Genomic DNA, 22,960 nt, shown 5'->3' on the forward strand with positions numbered 1-22,960 from the left:
TCTTTTTCTCTTTCTTTTTTTTTTTTTTTTTTAGCAGCCCCTATACATGCTGCCTCCGAGCCGCTCTCTTATTACTGCTCACTTCCTGAAAGGAGACTTTTTAGCAAAGCCTCTAGCTCCTGCGCTGCCTGGGTCTGACAGAAGAAGGTTATTGAGGAAGGCGACATAAACCTTCAGCCTGGAAACTTTCTGACACGCGCAGGACCGAGGGGGAGAGAGAAGCTTTTGGCTGCTGCTGGGAAAAAGAGGAAAAAGAAAAAAAAAAGAAACTCAAGGAATTAAAAGGGGAAAAAAGAAGAAAGAAGGGAAAACACTAGAAAAGGTAAAACACTCTTTAAAATAATTTTTCCAGAGAACTCATTGAGGTTGGAGTGGGGTGGTCTGGGGTGGAGGGAACGCGAATGTTCTTTGAAATCAGAACCGTCTCCCTGGAGAAGGAATGAGCCCGAAGAGCATTGCACGCTGGAAAAACATTTATGAGAATGAAAACCATGTTCACCCTTCTCCAACATTCAGAGTTTCCATAAAAACGCAGGGTTGTGTTTCAAAGCGTCTGCAGACAGCAGCAGTCAGGCATCTGCACTCGCGCGCTGTCTCCCTCGCCTCCCCCATCCCCATACCGTTCCACTTTTTTTATTGCGTTAAGCCATCTGATCGCATGTTTGCTGCCCTAAAATACAATTGTCTTACGCAGAGCTGCCGTGGGCGAAACCCTCAGTTACAGAAAGCAACAGCTATGATCCCTATTGCAGAATTATACATTCCTTGCTGTCTTCATTCCTGAGAATAAACACATATTCCGCTCCCTCTTTCGCTGTCTCTCTCCGTCTTCAGGAGCTGCCAATGCCTCTTTCCCTCCGGTACGATGTGGTCAGAGGATTATAAACTGTCTGCCCTGAAAAAGTTGCAATGTCATTAACTTTGTGTGCATCAGCAGGCGTTTGGCCCCATTGCGCTGGTCATATATTTCTCTGCTTTGATTCTGTTTTAAAGGTTTTTTTAAAAAAGATGAATCCCTCAGAACATGTTATTTTAAACATCAAAGTAAATATTAGTGATGGTGAAATGCCAGAAGATTATCTCATTAGAGCTGAAGGAGCTGTGCTATAAATAGAAAGGGGTTTATAAAATAACTTTGGCATATATCTTCCAGAGGGGAAGAATCGAACCAAGAGGGAAGCGCAGAGCCACGCTCCAGGGCAGGTACCCTGCTTCAGCGCCAGCCGCGGCTGTGCGGCAAAATTTAAAATTTTAAATGGAGGCTCGTTTTGGGGGACTTTCCTGGTCAAGCGTGCGCAGGGACGTAAATCTCAGGGGATGTTTGTTTTCCTGTTTCAGTCCCTGTTAATACCCACGTTGGCTGGAGATATCTCAGCCACACCAGAGATCCGTTTCTTATTCTGTTCATTAATATTCTCGTTAGCAGAGCTCACGTGATGACAGCGTGCAATCTAGTGCGTGCTGGGTGATAGCAGGAAGATTTTTGAAGTCTTTGTTCATTCCTAGTCTCCCCCACGCTGCGGATGGTGGAAGGGGAAATGCTTTATCAGGCGCCCAGGTAATTCCCCAGCCGGCGCGGGGGTGTTCCCTCTGCTCCGCTCGCCATCGCCTTGCCCAGACTAGTCTGAAATGCCTCCGTCAGTGAGGCTTCCTCCGGTTCCTGGGAGGTTGTTCCAGTGTCACGGAGTTTCTCCATATATGGAACGTGCAGAGTGCTCCGGTTGCTCTATCCTTGGCTTCCCGTTGTTCCTGCTTTGCCCCACAGCAGCACCCTCTCCTTTCCTTCTCCTCCTCAGATCCCCGAAACCTCCAGCGCTAGTCGGTGGGTCTCCAGTTGCATTCCCTGAGCAGCTGCTTGTTGGGTGGAATGGGAAAGGTCCTGTCATCTCCTGTAAATCATGCTTTTCCCAGATAAGACTTGGGGGCTGGACTGTTTCATTTGGCAGAGGAAGACCCCGATAAGCTGCCGTGGGGTGAAGCGTGGCCCTGGGGGAAAGGTATTGCCTGCTCAGCATAAACAGTCTCTGCTAGTCATAGGAGAGGCCTTTTAAGTCCCAACGTGCAAACCTGTAAGACAAGAGGCTCTGTTACTGCTGATGGCCACCCAGAGACTGTTATGAGGAGGAGTAACTGCGCTTATCGCATGAAGTCATGGTCCAGAGACAGCGTGGGCTCAGCTGCCCAGAGGAGCGACTCTGTGAAGGGCTTTTCAGCACAGGTTCCATCAGGCCCACCCAGGGGGTGATCCTGTTCAAGCACTTATCTAGAGCTTATCTGAAACCCCCAACTCCAAAAACCACTTTTCTTGCCAAGTTTCCAGCAATTTGTTCGTTCTAAGCCAGAAACACCGCAGGATGTGTTTGTCACGTCCTGTCCTGCCTAGATCTCGAGTTAACACAAATGAAGTTAAAACAAACAGAATTTGGACCAAATTTGTCAAGTTTTCAGAAACAATTCACTTGTTATTCACATGATGTCAGCTCAGATGTGCTGAAGATATGCAAGTCAAAAAGATCTTTGCTTGACCCCACCGCCATAGGAAATGTTGGCAGGGCGAGTAGTTACAAACATTTCCTGGGAATCTGTAACCGGGTCGGGTCTCATGCCGCTATCGGGGAGTGAGAAACGTGGAAAACCACCGGCCTGGGTACAGACTCGTTTTTCAACCCTGAAGGAGATTTTAAAGGGACACCATCTCAGCAAATCTTCCCATCTTGGTTACTGTGAGTGCCTTGAGTTAAGTCTGATTTGGGAGATTCCTCACTGAGAAGCTCTGCCCAAATGTTTTATCTCCACCTGACTTCAGTGGAGCAATGTCAGAGGCACGTGTGAAGTGCGAGGTCTCCGTCCGGCTGCTCCGTTGCTGCTGCTCTCTTACCTTCTGCATTCTCCCAGGCTGGGAAAAGGATGCTTGGGGAATGCCATGGCTGTCTACTCAGTGTCTTTACACTTCTGTTTGTCATTCCCACCCACCGTTATTGGTATTGTGTTTCCTACTCTTCCATTGTAGCTTCATTTTTAAAGGGAAAATGAGTTAAAATTAATCTATTCCTGTGTGGGTCTGCAAATCCCTCTGAACTCCAGCATTCATAAGCCTTGGCTCCTGCTGAGTTCAGCTCGCGGGCAAAATCTTGGCCTCCCGCTGTGGGAGTTGTGCCACTGACCTCAGCAGGACCAAGGCTTCACTCTGAAGTGGCTTCGGTCAAAACTACAGCGCAGATGACGGGTTCAATCCTATCGGGGTTAGCAGCTCTTCATTCCCTGGCCATGAACAAACGCAGCTCCTCCGCAGCCCGGCACAGAGAAATGTACTCGGTGGCCTTTGGGCTGCGGCTCCCTCGTTAGGAAGCTGCACATGCTCGTGAGTCGGCATATTTTCTGTTGCGCTCCGCCATACCCCGTCAAATCCAAACCATCTGGGCCATATGTTTCCCTGAACAGAGAACCTGCAGGGAGGGGAAAAAGAGCCCGTAAACCCTGCACAGCAGATCTCATGGAGCTCGCTTAAGGGAGCCGGAGCCTGGAAACAATCTGCAGATCTTCCAGATCTCGAAGGGCTTCAGGGAGTCCGCAGCCTGATGCGATCTGCAAGGCTTCATCCCACTGTGGAGCTCCGCTGGCACGTTCCTCCATAGTAACGTGTCTTGGGGTCTGTGGGTGCTCGCTGTCACAGTCAGGGTGCCTCGCACGAAGCGGGCCCAGGGTGATTGCATGGGCCAGACTCCGTGCTGTCACCAAATCACTTCTCCGTTTGCCGTGGTTTGCCTTGCTGTGAAAGGAAGCCAGTAGCATTCACTGGCTCGCAGGGGGGCTTTGGAAGGCAAGGAGACCACGGGGATGGCGACAGCAGCTATCAGTGTGGGGGAGAAGCTGGGCTGTGTGTTTGCGTTGTTGTGCTCTCCATGCCCAGGGAGGCTGGGCGCTGCCTGCAGAGGGGGCGTCCCAGTCCTGAGGCGCTGGAAGAGCACAGCCGAGCCGGCGGTGGGGCAGGTGGAGCGGGTGAGGAGGAGCTGCCTCTCTGGCCAGCCAGGGCTCCTCTCCCTTTCCCCATGTCACCGTAATGCAGCTGCTTTTCTGAAAGGACGTGTTTCTGATCTCCTGGGAGGACAGCATGGTCCAAATTGACTTTTCTGCTTTAGGGTCCCACTCCACAGCTCATGGCATTTCCTCCAAGCCACTTCTGCGTGTGACCCCCCCTGAGACAGCCTGGGTTTTGTGATCGAAACCTGATCCAATGTCAAAGTTAAGCCTGTTCTGAGAGTGGAGTGGGACCAGAGATCCCCTTGAGTCCTGTCCAACCTCGGTGATTTTTTGATTCAGTCTGGCAGGACCAAACCAGCACTGGGTGCTGGAGACAGGCAGTGCTGTGGAGCCCTTCCCCTGTCTGGGACCGTGCTCTTGCTGGGTGCAGCGTTAGGCGCTGCTGTGCCGTGGGGATGCTGTGCTGTGGTGGTGGTGGAGATTGCTCTGTGCTCACTGCAGGTCCCACAGTTCTGCTCTCAGCCCTTCTGGGTGACAGGAGTCACCTCAGATGCTCTCCTTGGGAAGCTCGATGCGGCGCTCTCATCTCTCTACCTTCAGTGCTTGAGGTCGTGCTGCACCGTGGATGCACGTGGAGTGGTGGGCAGTCAGCGGGGCTTAGTGGGGCTCTGCCCTCTAGCACAGCATTTCCAGTCTGCTGAGCAGGCATGTCTTTGTCAGAGGGTCCCAGCGCAGGTACGGCACTGCGCTTGTGTGGGGTATGGCCCTGCCTACAGCCAGGCTGAAGAAGGAGTCAGATTTGGGGTGCTGCACTTGGTGTGTGGGCTGTGACAGATCTTTGTAGGGTGTGACTGTATAAAACATGCTACTGCCTGAACGGGGCCACGCAGCACGTCCCTTCCTCAGGCCAGTTCCCTCCTGCAGTGGGATGGCGGTGGTTACGCAGGTGAGTGGAGCTCGGTGCTGGCACAGAAGGGTGTTTGTGTTTATGCAACCGCAGGGCTCGGTGCTGTGCGTTGCTGTGTTGTGTAAGCACAAAGCCTGCCGAAGGGCTGCTGCCGGGATACAGATGACTGCACTGGGCGGTTGCAGTGGCTGCGTTCGCTTCCCTGCCTGCTCCTGGCCTTTCTGAGAGCCTGGGACAGTTTCCTGGCATCCCGAGCACAGCGGAGCCGTGTTGCTTGCTCCTTGCTGGTGCAAGCGGAGCAGTAGGAGCACAGGAGGGAGCTGCTTGCATGGCGTCCCAGGAGATATGGAGAGCTCCTGGCCGCCCTGGGCCCCTGAGGGAGAAGGGCATTTGTGAAGGCGGAAGGCAGTCATGCAGATGTGGAGATGCCAGATTTAACGCCAGCATCCGTGCATGGCGTATCCAGAGGCATCGGCAGTGTGTGATGGCATGCAGGCAGCACGTGCAGAGAGGTGTGTGGATACCGGTCATGGATGTGCCAGCAGGTAGAGTGCATCCCCATATGGATGGAGCGTGTCCTCATGCAGACGGTGTGTATCCTCATGCACCGCCGCACACAATCGGCTGCAGTTATGGTCTGCATGCGTGTGGATGGCATGTGCAAAGCTGTGTACATGGTGCACGTGTGTAGCTGGCAGGGGCACTGTATGGTAGGTGACATGCACTTTCTTTTAATGACTAAGACGGTCATCTTTTTAATTCTGCTGTTTTGTGCATGGCTGAAGCCAGCAAGGAGAGTGGTGGCAGGGGGCCAGCAAGTCTGGGTCACATGGAGTGGCTCCAAACTATTGCATAAGTGCTTTCTGAAAGCGGACCTGCATGAGAACTGGTGGAGTCATCTCCTTAAAGCAGAAGAAGTCCAAGGCTGGGAGCACTGGGTTGCTTGGTAGCCACCTTATATCTGGCTGAAGTTGACTGGTCTAGCAGCTAGATTGAGGCTGCCACTGCCGCGTGCTGAACACCCCTCCCTGACGAGGGGTATGAGCTGGCACTTCTCTCATGCTTTCCTGTTGAGGACCTCCGAGTATTTTACCACGCTTGGAGAAACGCAATGACCCCAGCTTTCCAGATAGGGCCAGATCCTTATGTAACAGAGATATAGGATTTCCAGAAAGCAAAGCGGTCGGTGTCAGAGAGAGGTCAGTGCTCCCAGCTCTCCACTCATGTGCCCTTCCGTTGTCAAGGGTTTCTTTTGCCCCTTTACCGGTGAAATTAAAAGATCCCACTAGATTTTTGAGAGGAGCGAGGGGGTAATTCAGTCCTTTCCTCACTAAGATTGCACTGAATAGACTTGACTGTAAAACAATTCTCATGTTAAAAAAAAAAACCACTCCCACACAGAATTGGAGTGAGCCCAAAACCCTGTGAAGTTTGGTCGTACAAAGGGATGGAGGGTGTGCCCGGCTAGAGCGCAGCGGGGCCCGGCATGGAGCGCGGCAGCGAGCCTGGAAAGAGGGAGCTGGTGGTCCAGAGGCAGCGAGGGTGTTCCCCTGCTCGCCTGGGCTGGTAGCAGGCTGCTGGCAGAGGGACGGAGACGCAGGCTCAGCGCCCTCGCCTCTCAGGTTCAGACTGGCAGCACCAGTCTGGATTTCCCACGTTGCTGGTGAGCGCCTTTGGATGGGGTTGGATCTTATTTTCACAGTGCGAAAGCAGCATCTCTCCTCCGGGCAAACTCTAAATTTGTCTCCGCAGTGGCTGGGATGGGTGTCAGTGAAGAACTGCTCTTAGGGTGAGGTGAAACAGCCCTTACAAGTGAGATGGGCCGCAGGGAATGTCCTCGGTCCTGTCTCAGCCAGTGAGACCGGGAAAAGCAAAAGCCCTTGTCCTTGTTCCAGCGTGGGCTTGGTGACAGGAGCAGCAGAGGGGCAGAGCAGGGATCCTAAAGGGTTGCTTCAGAGCAGTGTGGGCAGTAACCGTCCCATGGCTGCAGGCTGCTGTTTTCTGCTGAACAGCGATATCTACGTGTTTCTAATTCTTTGCTTGCCGTGCCCCCAGAGAGGCCAGGCTTGGAGCAGCAAAGCAGATTAAGGTTCAAGCTCTTGTTTTCAGTTCTGCAGACCTGTGACTTTAACCCATTTTTGGCATTCTGCAGCCGATGCTCCTAGCAGTGAGGTTCTGACTCGTTAACGCTGATTTTTCTGGTTTTAACCTATAATGCTACTCCAGAGCTGAGCAATGACTTCCCAGTGGAAGTCCTGGTGGAATGACTGCAAAAAGACTTCTGCCATCTGCCACTCAGCCTGTTTTGAACTTAGCAATCCCACCAAATATTTTGTCGGGAATATCGAGACGGTCTCTTGCTGAAAACAGAGATCTTGGGAGGCTTTGCATCCACCTGCGTGCTCACCACCCGCCCGACCTGGCCTCCCAGCCCCTGCCGCGGGAGGTGCAGCGCGGTGAGGGGGAGCCGTGCTGTTTGCTCTGTCCTCGGGGACGTGCAGGAACCTGCCAGCAGCTGGGGTGGTGACTGCGCACACGTGAAACGCCCGCCGCCCCAGGGGAGCGCGGCGGGCCAGGAGCCCGTGGCCGGCGGCAAGCGCGCAGCTGCATCGGCAGGGAGGGACCAGCCTATGGCCGTACCCCGGGCTGCGTGGAGTTGAGGTGGTGAGAAGAAGGGAGGTAGGAATGGTGAGAAGTGATTTGGGAGCACTTTCAAGGAAAGGAGGCGGGAGCGTTGCTGGTGGCTTTCCTCATCCCTCGCTGCCCTTCCCTTCCCCTCCTGACACTGCGAACAGCAAGGAGAAGCCAGAGGTGCTGGTGGAGCAGGAGACTGGTGGTACGGAGGGTGGCTGGGTGCGGAGGTGGGAGAGCCAGGAGATGTGCCCTTTGGCCATGAACTGCAAACAGGCTCTGTCCGTACCCGACCATGAGGGCTGAGCTCTGATTTCTTACTGCAGTAGTGACTGGTTGACATTACCCACTCCTCCAGTCTGGCTTGCTAAACTAGACGTGCGGATCGGCTGTGTGGAAGTTGATGTTTGATGGGCTTGGTTGAAAGTGCAAGAAAACGACTCATTTTCCTTCCGGGCTCTGTTTTTCGTATGTGGTTTTTTTTTTATATCTGGCCAGAACCATCTGACGGTGTGTTTTCTTATGCCGAAAAGGCTGGCTGGGTCGTCGGGGGTCACTTTCTGCTGCCTGCCTTCAGATGTGTTTAGTGCCCAAGGTGGCTGCTGGCATGTGCAGCTCTCACTACACAAAGGTGCCACTCAGTTGTCTCTGGAGACCTGGACATGGCTGCCTTTAGCAGCTGCTCACCAGGGCTTTTGCTTTTAAGATGTTCCAGTCCCCAGTTAAATTATTTCCTCAGCCTTCATGCTTTTTGTGAGCCCCCTCAGTGCGCTCGCTCTCACAGGGAGGTGAAGATGGGGCTGGTGGTCTGGGTGTCCCCTTCTTCTGACTTCAGTGGCGCTCAGCTCTGCGGGTCAGGTAGCGACAGGCACGTGGTGGTTTTCTGAGTGTCCCTGGAGCAGAGCAGCGTGAGCTGAAACCCGGACAGTTCCTGGAGACCACACGGAGTTATCCTTCTGCCTCGCGGCAGTATTTGGGAAGCAGACTTCAGCCAAGGGTTTACAGCCAAAACTTGTGGGCCTCCATGAAGCAGCGACAGCAGGTGAGAAGGGGGCTGGTGTTTCCAGAAAACATGGCAATTTTAGGATCGGCATCCATGAGCTACAGGGACATTGTGCAGAGCAAGGCGTCCATGCGGGTGGTGGGCAAGCCTGAGAAATCTGGCGATGCTGCTGCCAAACGCTTCTCCATGGCAGTGGCCTGGCTGTAACCAGCAAATCCCAGTACTCTGCAGTCCTTACTGTATTCAGCCTGGTTTGCAAAGAAAATAAGGCCCGTAGAGTAAGCCGTGTTTGCAGCCCTTCCTCCTGATGATAGCTGTTGAACTGGTCAGACAATTTCAAGTTGGAGTGGATGGAGGAGCTGAAATCTCTCCATTTTTGTAGGGGCTGCTCACAGCGGCCACGTGGCTGCCCTCCCACAGGGTCCAAAGTGCTGCTCAGCCCCGCGGTGGAGGCAGGAGGGACCCGGGGCCGGAGTTGGCCGAGCCGTGGGACGTGGCCTCATGATAACCTCGGCGTGGTGAGGAAGTGCCAGCGCCCTGCTTTTACAGAAGAAAGAAGTAGCCACCCTGCGAGCCGGTGGCTTACATTCATTCGTTAACGCCGTTGCTAATAGTGCAGCCCAGAATCGCTCCTCGGGGTGGAGGCTGGCCGTGCGGCCGTGGGGCGCTGCTGTCGCCACTCACGGGTGCTGTGTGTCGGGAAGGTGTCTGTGGAAGTGCCGGGGGAGGGCTCTGCAAGTATTTCCTCCCACCGAGGAAAGGTGGAAGCAGAAATCTGTGTTTGTATTTATTTCTCTCTCAGAAAAAAAAAGGGAAAAGGACACCTGAGCTCATAATTTGCAAAAGTTGGATGAGAAACCTGGAAGCCGCTGGGCCCTGCATCTTTAAAAGCAGTTAAATTCCTCTTCTCTGCACTAGGAGGCACCTTGAACCTTCCTCTTGGCCCCGAGCAGGGCCCATCTGCTTCCTATTACCTTCCCATAAAGCTGCCTCCCCGGCCAAAAAGCCAGGCTTTCAGAGAATTCTGTCTGCAGCCCCGATGTTGAAATTAGTAACAGTTGTCATCTGTTTTTCTTTTTTTCCTTTTCTCTTTGCTTTATTCCAGCTTGAATTTTAAACCCCTTCCCCAGCCGTCCCCCTCCTCGCGTGTTTTTGGTGTGGGAAGACATGACCTCGAGGCCGCCACCGGCTCCAGCGGCATAGGCTCCCGCTCCCCTTGTCCCTGCCGCCTCCGCCGCCTCCTCGCGCGGGCGGCCCGGCCCACGGGTTCACGCGGCGAAAGCCACCTTGGCGCAGGGAACGGGGAGCGTCAGCCGCTCGCGAGGCGCCTGCCAAGGACAACGAATTCCTCGGGAAGGAGCAAATCAGAACCGGCCCAAGCGAGGGAGGCACGAGACCGAAGAGGTCACTGCGTGCCCCAGGCCTCCCCGCGGCCCCTCCGTCCTGGCCTGCAAGACCCCGGCATCCCACCGCCCCCCGTGCAGGTCTGGGCTCCTTGGGCTTGTCTGCGCCTGCTGCTCCGAAAGCAAAATCTGAAAACTGAGGTTATGGAAAACTTTATACGTATTGAAGCAGCCGCTGAGCCCTCATTCCTCCAGCTCTCTCCTTGTCCTTCGCCTGCAGGAGACGGGCTCGCCGGGGTCTCGGAAGTGGCCATATTTTCCTTGCTATCTATGGGGAGGAATCAGAGCTGGGCCCTTCCCCCAGCCCGGCTAAGGGGAATTTTGCAGTTGTAATTCCTGACATGTGCTGCTCCAAGCATGCCTCCTTCCCCCGAGGTCAGGGCTGTGGGGTCCTGGTGCCTGCAGCTCCCTCCGGGCCCCTGCTCCGGGGAAGGGCGGAGGGTAGACAGGGATCCAGTCATGACTGTCGCAGCGCGGGGTTGTGGAGAGGCACATTCAACAGCTGGAAAACAAGAAAAATTAGGAGTGTGAAGCCCAGGAGAAAATATACTTCAGCTGAAGTCCACAGATCTTGGAGCCGGGACAGGATTTAAAAGCTGGAATCTTGAGCTTTAATAGATGCGCAAAAATGCTGACTTAGGAGAGGGCCGCAGCACGCCCGGCTTTCATTTCACCTTCTCCCTTTTCCAGTCCACTTCCAGCAGCCCCGCGGGGAGCAGGCACCGAGCAGCTTGCGGCGTCCTCAGCACTTCACCACGTGTTGCTGCAGCCCCAGCTCTGCCCTTTCTGTGCCACAGCTGGCACGGGGGTGACGCTGCAGAGGACTGCTGTCACGAGGTGGACGTGGCCTCATGGACCCACGGTGCTGATCTCAGCATCCTCGTGTCGTGGTGGAGGAGGGCAGAAGTCCTGCCAACCCTCTGCTGCCTGCTTCCTTTGACCTGTTGCGGGGGAGCAGAGCAGCCCAAGACAAGATTTAGACGGTTTTTCCCCGACCGGGCAGTTTGTTCTCATGGTTGCTGATCACGTGTGCAGTCTTCGAGGCCGCTGTCGTGGGTGTTGTGTCTGGGCTTTGCAGAAACCAAGCTGGCAAGCGCCACCAGATGCAATGGGGAGAACAGCCCAAGGCTTCTCTCACAGCCTTTGGCCATTTTAAACTGGAAATAAACAGTTAAACATCTTAAAATTTAAAATACGGAATTCCAAGTTGTGATTTAAAGAAGCACGATTAATCTCCCCAGCACTTCCATCTGGTAGGGGAAAATCATTAACTTATTTAGATTAATTACTGGGGCAGGAATCATCTCTGATTCCTTCTTCTACCTCACCTGCATAGTCTGGCCCGTGGTGGCTGTTACTCCGAGCCCCTGAAGCACAAATAACATTAAAGTAAAGATGGGAAAACAGGAGTAGAAATGAATTGGAGCCTCCCTGGAGGACACGAGGTGAAGGGAAGAGTGGCGGGAGGAACTCGAGGAGGAACTCTACGCAGTAGTTAGTCTTTGCTATTTAAAACACCCGAGAGCAGCGCGAGGCGAGGGTTAATGACGTTATTCCAAGTGTTTCCATGCTGGGATGAGGACCACACACACGCCATGGCTATTGCCACCTTTGCAAGGAGCACAACCCTCCCGTCTCCAGCCGAGCAGCTCAGGGGCATCCCTGCTTCCTTTTCCTGCTGTGCTCCGGCACCGTTGGTGCTGCACTTCCGTATGTATTTATCTGTCACCTTCGCAGGAACGCTTGCGTTTTGCTGCAGGGCTGCTGTGGAGCAGAGCATCGCTGTTCAGATATTTGGGATTCTCCGGGCGGTAGTTAGGTATGTGCCATATTCATTGCGTACGTCATCGAGTCGCTGGATAGAAACGAAAACCACAGGCTTTATGCAACTCTCCAGCACTATGTGAGTTCTGTATAATTGCCTCAGACTGAGTGGAAATTATCTGCAAGCCAAAAATCTTTCACTGAAGCAATTAGCAAATAATTTTAAATAACAAATACAATTGGAATCTCACCATCCACTTGTGGATAGAGCTGAGGGTAAGGGTGAGTTCACTGAATGGCTCCTTTGTTTTCAGTCACTTTTTTAGGTTTAGCCAATTCGCTCTGAGAGCAAGTGTTCTTCTCTCGGTGCAGCGACAGTCACTAAAGTGTATTTCAAAGCCAGAGAAACTGGAGTAGGGAGGGTTTCTGGGTTGCTGCTCTCTACCACCCTGCTAATGCTTTTGTTTCTGCTCTCCTTTAAGAGATCAGGTAACGGAGACCAGGTCACTCTCCGGTCTGTGCTTCCTCCATCTGTGCTTCCTCCTGGGTGTTGCCACAGGACAAAGGGTTCCCATTTATCCTCAGTCCCTTCCTCAGGTACAAGGTATATACCGGCTCGTTAGTCAGAGCGGTGCGGGGGCTGCGCTGGGAGCGGAGTTCGCCCCCAGGAGCGCACCTGCGTGTGCAGCGTCCCCGTAGCAGGAGAAGGCTGTGAACTGGTGTGGTTATTTACATTTGCGTTTGCTTCCTGTCCTTTCCTCCCCTTCCTTCTTCTTCTTTTTCATACCTTCCCTTCTCTGAGATCAGCCTTTCCTCTTGCACCCTGCACAGCGTTTTCTCCCCCATGTCCATCTCCTCCACCCTTGGTTTCCCATCTCTCCCATTCATTCACCCCTCTCCTCTCCTCTGCAGGGGCAATGCCACCGAGAGCCTGCCGTTCGATTTAGCCCATGCTGACCCCGCTGCGCTGGCCCAGGCACAGCACGCTGCAAAGACACCGTCGGCCTCGCTGCTTTGGAGAGAGCACGGAGCGGCCGAGGATGCCTGCGGAGGAACCGAGGACTCCCGTCTCTACATAAGCAGTGGCCGAGGGAGAGACATGTTGGGACAGCGCCCTTTCGGCTGGCACAATACTCCCTGCGCTGAGACAAGCATCGCTAACCATGGCAATAGCTTGGAGGCTTCTCACGTGGACTGTCATCTTCACAGCGGCTGTGTGCAACTTTCCCGGTTACACATTCCAGTCGCAAGGTAGGGATCGCCGCGGGGAGGGGAGCTGGATCGAATACGTGGAGACACCCCAGATTCTGCTCTCTGTACTGCAGCAGAGCTCCTCCTGATGTATCCACAGGTGCTGACCTCTGAGGAAAGGATGCGTTTGCAGGATTCAGAGCGGGGTCTGTGTAAGATGAGAGCCACGTACAGACTTAGAAAGCGAAGGGGATGTGGTAGCAATAGAGGAAGCTCCCCTTCCACTCGGGGGGAGCGGCGCATCCTGGGATGAATAGAGGCTTTGTTACAAGGAGGGTTGTGTGTGTGCAGCCAGCCGACGCACTTGCGAGTGGTCCTCTGCCCGTGCAGGGATGGAGGTGTCTACTGGAGCATGCAGATACACTGCAAAGCTGAGTCTGGACAGACGCGTGCTGCTGGAGGAGCAGTTTTAGTTTGTACACACGTTTCTGTAAGTGCTACCATTAGTACATGCCCAAACCTGCTCAGGCGTGAGCACTTTGTACCTGTCATATATCTGTGTGTTTCTAATCATTTTGTGTTTAAATACAGAGCTACACATGCAGGTGATTGTCAGGAAAGTAGAATGTGGGTCTCTTCTACAGAGATGTATGGCTTTGTCCTTGATTTTATTCCAGGTTAGGAGGGAAAGGACTGGAGACTGAGGTGGGCTGCCTTGTCCACAGCCTGGAGTACGAACACAACATGGGCAGGTCACGCAGGGTGGTTAAGTTGCTTAATACTAACTTGCTTTTGTGACCATTTCTTAAGAGGCAATACGAACACTTCCGTCAGGCACCGGAGGTAAGAAGAGCAAGCTCCGAAATTAGGTATTTATCTGTGCAAGGTATCGAAACCTCAGCAGCGTACGTAGGCAGCCGTAATCCTGAAACACTACCTGTGCCTGTATAAACGGCAGCAGGGCCAAAGTCGGTGGCGTCCCCGGGCTGTGCATAGTGCAACGCGACCAGGCTGCAGTTATGATGGCCGTGGGTTGTCATGTGAAGCAGAACTGGAAAGAGGAATAAGGGCAACCGAAAGCCACACGCCATCCTGGGTCTGAGCACCGTCTCGTTGCTAAACGTGGGGCACTGCCGTACTGCAGCATGCGCTGGGTGAAACGAGAGGCGGTCAGACGCAGAGCTGCGTGCTGTGCAGGCACTCAGCAACGTGCAAGGTTACACAGGCAGATTTTCTGGAATCTGAAACAAACACGGTTTCTGGTCCTTTTCGCCAAAGCCTCTGGCAATGCTTGGGGTGACTGTTCTGGGCCTTCCGCGTCCGTCAGTTCACACCTCCCTCCATCTGCAGCACCGCGTTCGCAGCGAGCAACGCTTTGACGAGGACTTCGCTGCCAGATCGCCTCCATCCTGACTCACAGCAGCTCGGATCCTCCCTCGCTCATGAGTCCCTGCACCACTTGCTAATACGACTCAGTCCAAACCCGAGGTTCACCGAAATTACAGTCTGTGCCTTTGTGCTCTCCTAGATACTGGAGAGCCCTGAGCTGGGGGATGTCTCAGCCCGGGATGTTCTGGGAGCATGGTGCCGTGGGAGAGGGCCAGCAGCGCCAGCCCAGGGGCTGCAGCCTGTCCCCTCCCCGGTCCCTGCCCAGTCCTGAGGGCTAGGCTGCCCCAAGGGCCCCTCTTGCTGTCGGGCTGCCTTTTTAGGCTCCCTGCATCCGGAACGATTGGCGTCAGGCTGCTGATGTTACTCAACACTTGTCTTTGCCACGCTGCTGAGATAGTGAGTACATAATCCGCACAACACCCTTTCAAGAGGGTGAGACGCTGTTATCTCCTCTCAGCAGTCAGATGCACGGAGAACAAAAGCCAGTGTTTTCAACAAGCCACTGATTTTGACCAAGTGACTTGCTCCGGTTAGCGGTGGAGCAGGATTCACATGCCCCGTGTGCATGACTCCAGATCAGTGTATTTCTTTTATACAGGAAAAAGATTAAGGTATCGTAGCCATAAGCTGTGATTATCTTTGTGGGAAGCAGCGGCCCAGCGGTGAAGGCCCCTTCAAGCCAGCAGAGATGTAACGAGATTCAGATGTAGCGCGCACACTCCGGCTGCAGTTTTTGACAGCGCAGGGAACAGCAGCTGAAACAATTGACCAAGGATTCAGCACATGCCCACCGTTGCTGAATGGGTTTTAATCAAAAGGAAATTTTCTGCTAGCTCCTTGGTTTAACCACAGTGATAGATTAGGTGTTCTCCGTTTTATGGAATGTTAGGTGAGGCTGATCTCGGTGCTCCCGGCTCACATGTACACCGGTGGACCCTTGGAGGACGTAGTGAGACTGACACAATGCCAGGGCAGCCCAAAGCCGTGGGATCCCGTAGCATTTTCCACAGTCATCCCTTAGGAACTGTGTCTGGGCTGCAGCTGGAAGCCAACAGCTGCTTCCTTTTCATCCTTTAAGCAGCTCTGTAGCGAGAGGGGCAATGGTGAGCATACAAAGAGGGAACAAAATCCTCCCTCCTCTGCTTTCACCTTCCCTCCTTTCTCTTTGTTCACCTTAGCCCTCTACCTCTCCGTGCCCTTTCCCGTCCTCCACTCTCCCTCTAGATGTGCACTCCCTTTCCACCAAAAATGGGGCAGCGAGGTGCCTCTCCCCACACCCCGTCCTTCCTGCTTCCCAGCTTTCTTCCTTGCCCTCTCCTGGGAGGTTTGTGATTCTCCAGGGGTGCCCAGTGTCCTGCACAGCCATGGGCAGGTTTTCCTGCAGAAAGGCTTTTTATAGCATCTCTTCCAAAGCAGTTTTGACAGCTTTCTGGGAACACCAGGCTGCTTATCACCGGTGCAAACCCTGCTGATACAGCGGGTGCAGGACTGCACGTTCCAGGCCAAGATCTATTAATACAGCGTGAAGTGGCTGAGAGGTCAGAGAGCGTATTATGGCTTTTCTGGAAGGAAGGAATGAAGGGCCAAACCGTGCTGCTCTTGATGTTGTGATCTCCTAGTATGGTCTGTAATACAGAGATTATGGATGACCAAGGCGGGGATGAGCAAATGAGGGAATAAGGGAACATCTGTGATGTTGAGTAGAATACATGGGGTTAGGGAGTAAAAGAGATCCCAATCTCTCAGAGATCTGAGATCTTTCAGATTTTTAGAGGAGAGGAGGGAGCCAGCTGTAACACTAGATGAGGACACTGGCTTCTTCCTTGTGTTGAAAGTTTCTCTTCGTTATTTTTTTTCCGTTTGTGGCATCCTCACTCTAAAGCATCATGTCCTAAAACATTCATGTGATGCAGGGCACTGCTCTTAGATCTTTCTTCCTGTGCTTCAGTTTCCAAAGTGACATCCCTGAGGGGACACACGGTGACCAGCACGTTCTCACACACAACCTCAGCCCCAGGCTCTGGACACATTTTTTCCTCCTGGACATACCTTGGTAAGTCAGGATCAGAGACCGCAGCCCAGGGTCCTGGGCCCTTTCTAGTCACTACGTGCGCAAACCTCCTTCCGAGTCACTGTTTTGCAAGCCCACGTGGACTGCAGAGAGGGAAAAAGAAAAACAAGACGCTTCCGATAGCAAATTTTTCCAAGCCTGAGGTCATTCCTTAAGTGCAAATAGTCACTCTTGTTTGCCCGGCTGCATCACACGCAAGGCGATGTGATGCAGGAGAAGCTGGAGCACAGGAAGTTAAAAAGCTAATAATTATTTCTGGCTTGTGGAGGCAAGGGAGAGGTGCCAGAAGTGCTTATGGTTTGGAAGGATGGGAGCTAACCCCTAAACCCAGCTGGTGGGAAGGACTGTCCCATTACTGGTGGCCAAGGAAACCACTCTGTCAGGCTCCCACACTGGAAAACATACTAGAGGGAAAGGAAACTTTCCAGTGCTGCCATGTGGTAAGAGTGTAATTTGGAGTCCAAATTTATGATGGCTGGGAAGGCTTTGAAGATGGGTGCTGTGGAGCCAGGCGAAATGCAGCCACCCTGGAGCAGCCTGGCCTTTCCTGTTTGCTTAGGAAATGACTACAAATAGGATGCAGAAAGCGCAGTGAGACTCTTCCAGAGTGAACAGAGGGCAAATCCTCTCCCGCTCCGTGAGCAGACCTCCGCCATGAGGGGTTCAGAAGAACACCCTGTCCTGGGGGAGCCATCCTGTCCAGTGCCTGACTTTTTACGTCTTCCAGTGAAGCCTCTGGTACTGGGGGCTGTCAGAGACAGCTAGACCTCCAGTCAGATCCAGTCTGGCAGTCCCTACGACGTTTTGCTTGGAAAATGAAATTTCTGTGGAGGTTGCGGAGTGCCAGTTTCTTTGACAGCCAGAAGTGTTGCGTTGCTGTGTGAGTGCAGGCAGACGTTTTGGACAGTGACCTTGTCAGAGCACATTTCCTAAGTGGTACGAGACAGGCTCAAAAACTCAAGTGCCCCAGGAGAAGGTGCTAAGCCAGGCTGATACGATAAAGAACAACGAGCTGCTGAGCTGGGAAAGCAGGATGGTGTCATAGAGGCCTTGCTGGGGAATCAGGATCTCTGACTTTTATTTCCTGCTGCCTTTTTAGCACAGCTGGGCAATTCTGGTTGCCCTCTTTCTTAATTTGCTTGCAAGGTTGTCGTTGCAAGGACATTGTCTTTGTGCCTCTTAGGAGGATGCCCGGTACCTAATGCTGTGACTGGGGAGGTTAGTATGGTGCTGTTTTGACGTGCATTATCAAAGCAGAGCTAGCAGCTCCAGGTGGCAGCTGTAGATATTCTGAAGAATATTGTGTGACTCCGCACAACCTGGAGTCCCTCTGCCCAGTGGAGGTGGAGAGATGGGGGATACTCCAGGTGCAGAGCCAGAATTTGAGTGTCCTGATCGGCCCTTTGCACCAGTCTGTTTCTCTCCATCACCTGCAGAGGAAGACGATGACACTCCGTAGGCTCAAGGCCTGTTGATAGCCCAAGGCTCTGTAGGCTGAAGACCTTTGGGAATACCCCTGGGATCCTGCAGCCTGGACGGAGCCGTCCCACTGTGTCAGGACCCTGTCCCTTGCACCTTGCGCTGGCTGCGGCTCAGTTGTGCTCAGGGCCACCGGCTCTGCGCTCGAGTCGCTGGGTGTTTTGCTCTGACTCTATTTGCAGAATGTCATTCCTCCTGTGTTTGCTTTCCCTCCCCAGAGGAGTTCCTCTCCAGCCTCGATCACTATGAAATTGCGTTCCCCATCCAAGTGGACCGAAACGGGGACTTCCTCACCTTTGATGTGAGAAGCCAGCTGAAGCAGCGCCCTCGGCGCAGTCTGGGGTCCTTGCCCTATGAGCCCTCTGAGCAGCAGGTTTTCTACAAAGTCTCTGCCCACCGAACCCAGTTCCTCCTCAACCTGACACTGCACTCCAACCTGCTGGCAGAGCACTTCACTGTCGAATACTGGAAGCGAGATGGCGTGGACTGGCAACACGATTTCCATGAAGACTGCCACTACGCAGGCCACTTGCAGGATCAGTACCTGAACTCCAAGGTCGCCATCAGCAACTGCAATGGACTGGTGAGTCTCTGCATTTTGCCCCGCCAAGGACAATGCTAACAACTAGAGGTGCCCGTAAAGCAGAGCAGATCATGGCTTCTTGGATGGTTGGTGTAGAAGTGCAACCTGATTTGGGTGCCAGCAGGTGGGTCCATAGCAATGGGAAAGGCACGGGGTTGGTGTCGAGCTAGAATATTGCACACTGGCATTGAAAGTCAGCTGAGAGTGAAGGAGCCCACATCTCTTCATTACATCTTTACGGGTTCATGATCCATATTTGGCTTGTAGTTCAGTTCCTACCAAAGTCAGTGGGCGTTTTTCCATTTATTTTAATTGGAATGAGATAATCAAGGCCGTTATTCTGGCTCTTACAGGACTCTCCCCTCCGCTTCCAGCAGCAACAGCAGAAAGTAGATTTTGCATGTGCTAGTGAGGAAGAAATGCAGGAGGGCAGGAATTTCACGGGACAGCTGGAAATGTCAAAAGTGCGTTCAGATCCTTACAATTGCAGATACATTCCTGGGGCTCCCAGTCATTTCTGTCCAGGTTTCAGGAGCTAAAAATGTGACTGCTGGGGGAAGTCACTGAAATAATCCGTGTTTTTCAGTATGAAAAGGAGAACGCGAAGAGGGGACAAGATGGCATGCCCAAAACCAGCAAGGCTGCTGCAAAGAGGGTGGGAATGGTTTATTTTGCATGTCCTGTCAGCTAGGATGAGACATTATGGTCTGAAATATTAGCAAGAAAGCGTAATGGTAGACATAAGTGGCGAGGATAGCTGAGCTCTGGACTAGGTTGCTTGGAGAGTGCATGGCCTCTACATTGTTGGAGATCTTTAAGAACAGGGCAGATAAATGCCTCTCAAAAATACTCCAGGTATGATTCATTAGCTCTTCCAGCATTGGGAATAGACTAAGGACTTCCATCCTTATTTTTCTGGTATTTCTGGCTCACAAAGCACATTTCATGACCTGCCAGATGGAGGGATGGAGCAAACATCCCCTGTTAGCGAATCCCAAGGCTGATGGCTCTCTTGGAGGGGTAACATGTAGAAAAAGACTCTGTAGGCCAGATTCATATTTATGCTGCCGCTCCACCTCTTAGCAGCGTTCTGGCGGTGTGGAAGAGCTTCCAAATGGGAATGAATTCATGTTTGATTTATTGCTGAATCACACTGCCAGAACAGTGCTGTGGGTTATTAACAAAAATGAAAATCTGACTCATTATATCATAGAATCTAATGTTTCTATCTCACAGCCAAAAATCAGAGCTGCATAAACTCTCAGTTCCCTGGTTAGCCCTTTGTTTAGATATGGGAACTCTGCTGAGGTTCTAGACGATTTACTAGTGTTCACAAAAGCACCGAAGGGCGAGCTGGATGCTGCTGGTGTAGAAGGGATCTGGCATCAGCCTGCCTTCCCGCTTCAGAGGGCAGCGAGTCCAGGGCAAGCAGTGGCCTGGCAGCACTTGCACTGGGATAATTTCGTCCACAGGCTGTGTTTAGCTCCGGAGAGATACCGAGGCTGTCTGGAGGAAAACGCAGCCAGGCACAAAGAGGGACAGAGGGTCATCCAACAACCTCTCCTTTTCCTGAACTCTGCCCTTCTGTCCCGGAGAGCTACGGACATCAGCAAGGAAGGAGGAGGAGGTCTGCAGGGTTAGCAAGGATGATAGACTCAGGAATTTGGACAGAAAGAGACTGGTGGAGTGGGGGCTGTACTTGCCACTGGAGAGACCTGACTCACTGGTGATGCATAGAGGTTGTGTGTTGTGTTGTTGAATGGGCCCAAGCAGGGACCAGTTGCTAATTACAGGGTGAGCTGTGCATGACAGACTGAGAGAGCTGGGGCTGTTCAGCCTGGGGAAGAGGAGGCTCCGGGGAGACCTGAGAGCGGCTCCCAGTGCCCAAAGGGGGCTGCAGGAAAGGTGGGGAGAGACTCTTCAGCAGGGCCTGGTGTGACAGGACAAGGGGTGATGGTTTTAAAATTGTAGGTAGATTCAGATTAGACATTAGGAAAAAATTTTTACGCTGAGGGTGGTGGAACCCTGTCCCAGGTTGCCTAGAGGGTGGATGCCCCATCCCTGGAAACGTTCAAGGCCAGGTTGGATGGGGCTGTGAGCAACCCTGATCTGGTTGGAGATGTCCCTGCTCCTGGCAGGGGAGTTGGACTGGATGGGCTTTGAAGGTCCCTTCCAACCCAAACCATTCTATGATTCTATGAGAAGATGGGAAAGGGACAATTGCGTCCACAGAAGTATCCAACACAAAGCTGTGAAAACGGGTAACAAGCAAGCCCCAAGCCATCCTCCTGTCCTCCACCTCCCACATCCTTGAGCTATTTCTGTGTCTGCAAGGTGTGCTGCTGTAAACGGCTTAGTTTTCAAACACCCGTGGCGTAGCTCGCACCTTACGGCACCACACTGCCAATAACTGGGCACTCTCCCATCTCCTTGGCCACATGCACTGTCACCCAGGCCTGAGGGCAAGCAGGCAGTGTGGCTCGCCCCATGCGTCTCCCGTGGAGGGCACGCCGTGCTGCGCTTCAGGCTGAGCAGGGGAAAGGTCACCCAGGCTGAAGCTGTTGGACGCAGAGGGCAAAATGGTCCATTTCCCAAAACACGCAGAGCCAGGAGCTGCCGCAGGGCCAAGCGCAAAGCGGCTGGAGCCTGCAAGGAGCGGCCCAGGGAGCTTTGCCTCAGCCTGGCTGGGAGATGAAATCCTCCCTGTGTTGAGCAACGCTGTGTTTCATCCCACCAGCAGCAGGAGATCCCAAGGACCTGTGTCCTGCCATAAAAAAAAATGCAGTGAGGAGAAAACATCTTTAGGAGAAAAATGTGGCTCTTGTGTCAGAGCTCACCAAAGGATGGTGTAAAGGCCACGTTTTCAACCCTGTGCGTCTGTGCTGAAGTTGTGCTTTCATCTGAAAAGCCCTCCTGAAGTCAGCGTGGACATCCAATGCGTGGAGCAAGGCCGAGGCTAACGCCGCGCTGCTTGCGTGTGCGTGAGGAGGTGGAGAGCTGCGTTGCAGTAGATGGCCGTGCTTTTCCTAAGTGTGGTTGTAAGCTAATAGCACAAACCATCCTTGCTCTGCAGATGACCTGAGTGAATCATAGACAGGATATCCAGTTTAGCTCCCCCACAAACCACAGGGATCTCTCCAAGGGCTTCTCGCCGCCCCCTTTCAACAGCCTTGTGTCACGTCCAGCACCCAGACCTCAGAGCTCAGTTTTTGGGGTCAGCGATGGGGCAGTTGTCAGACTCCTGGGAAGCTGAGCTTCGTGGCTGAAGGATGCCAGGCAGGCTGATGAGCCTCCAGCCCCTTGTGCTCTGCGGAGGCTCTGGGTTTAAGCAAGAGCGACTCTTTACTAGTAGTACATGGGTTTTGGGCAGGACGTGCTCTCCCCTCCTGCTGCTCTGCCCCAAGCTGGCGGTGACCTCCTTCTCCCCGTCCCACAAAGCCGGCAGCCAGCTGGCTTCGCAGGCCGACACTCGGCTTTCCGCCGGAGCCCTCGCCAGGCTAACCTCACAGTACCTCGCTTGTGTTTGAAAAGGTGGAGCTGAGCCAAGAGCAACAGAGCCTGGTGCAGGAGGAAATCCCCCGGCACTCTGGAGATGGGGACTTCGCTGTGCACACACTGCCCCGATTCAGCTTTCGTGGTGGGGAGGGAGGCGGGGAGAGACCTGTTACGGAGGCAGCGTCCACCCCGGAGAGGCTCTCCCCTACGAACACTGAGCAATAACGCTGTTACGTGGGTGGTGCCTTCCACGTGAGGACCTGAAGGTGTTTTACAGAGACGTGCTTCCCCACTGCCCGTACTGGCAGATCAGGGCTCCTGGCCCCGTTGCATAGAGGGGAGTGGGTAAAGTGCTGTGACATCCGAAGGACGACACCGCTGCAGAGCTGATGGCAGGAGCGGGGTGTCTGCACCCAGAACTGTGCTTGCCCTCAGGGAGTGGGAGGACAGCCAGGTAACACAAGTCTCAGAATTTTGGGATAATTCTTGTCCTGCTTGAGCAATGTCAGGCATGTTTCGGTGCCTCCGTTGCTTGCTGGTGAAGCACACACGTGTTTTGTAGAGTTAGGTGAGATTCAATGCCAGGAGAGGTTGTTAACAGCAATGGAGCTGCTGCTTGTGTCGTGTTGGACTGCAAGAAGCTTTTTAGGTTGCTCAGACCTTTTAGGAAGAGGGAAATCTTTCCATGAGGATAGGACCAGCTGCGGAGGAGGGATCTTGTAAGTGCTTGGTGAGTTTGGCTGCTGGGGTCTGCGCCTGCCAGTCGTTGCTGTCTCAGGAGTTGGTCCACTCGCAGAGAGCAAAGTCTGGGCTCACAGCTGACATTCATCAGTCGAAGAATAAAATAAGGGAGAAAAACAGAAAAAAACATGACTAGCTGAATTAACAAGTGAGGGAGCAGAAACAAGATCGTCAGACGGAGGTGGCCAGTCAGGTGTGTAAGAGGAGCAGTGGTGCCTGCGGGGCGCAGCGCAGGATTCAGGCTGCAGACGAAGGTCGTGGCTCCTGCTGGCTGCCTCACTGCAAACTGGACTTCAGGTTTTAAAGATTCAGTGTGTTTCTC

General features: G+C 53.3%; 1 protein-coding gene across 2 annotated transcripts in view; it reads left to right on the forward strand.

Moving 5' to 3' along the window:
* ADAMTS10 (ADAM metallopeptidase with thrombospondin type 1 motif 10) overlaps nucleotides 1-22,960 on the forward strand; it is a 63,380-nt gene that overhangs the window by 4,510 nt on the left and 35,910 nt on the right. The window contains exons 2-4 of one of the 2 annotated variants that reach the window (XM_086767383.1): nucleotides 35-322; nucleotides 12,602-12,940; nucleotides 18,038-18,402. In XM_086767383.1, coding sequence (XP_086623509.1) covers nucleotides 12,853-12,940; nucleotides 18,038-18,402 — 453 coding nt within the window. In that variant the 5' untranslated portion in view covers nucleotides 35-322; nucleotides 12,602-12,852. Of the gene's footprint in view, nucleotides 1-3; nucleotides 323-12,601; nucleotides 12,941-18,037; nucleotides 18,403-22,960 lie in introns of those variants that run through there. The other variant, XM_086767382.1, reaches the window with a different exon arrangement.

Source organism: Chlamydotis macqueenii, chromosome 26 (assembly GCF_036417535.1).
Source record: "Chlamydotis macqueenii isolate bChlMac1 chromosome 26, bChlMac1.mat, whole genome shotgun sequence".
NCBI classification, from domain to species: Eukaryota; Metazoa; Chordata; class Aves; order Otidiformes; family Otididae; genus Chlamydotis; species Chlamydotis macqueenii.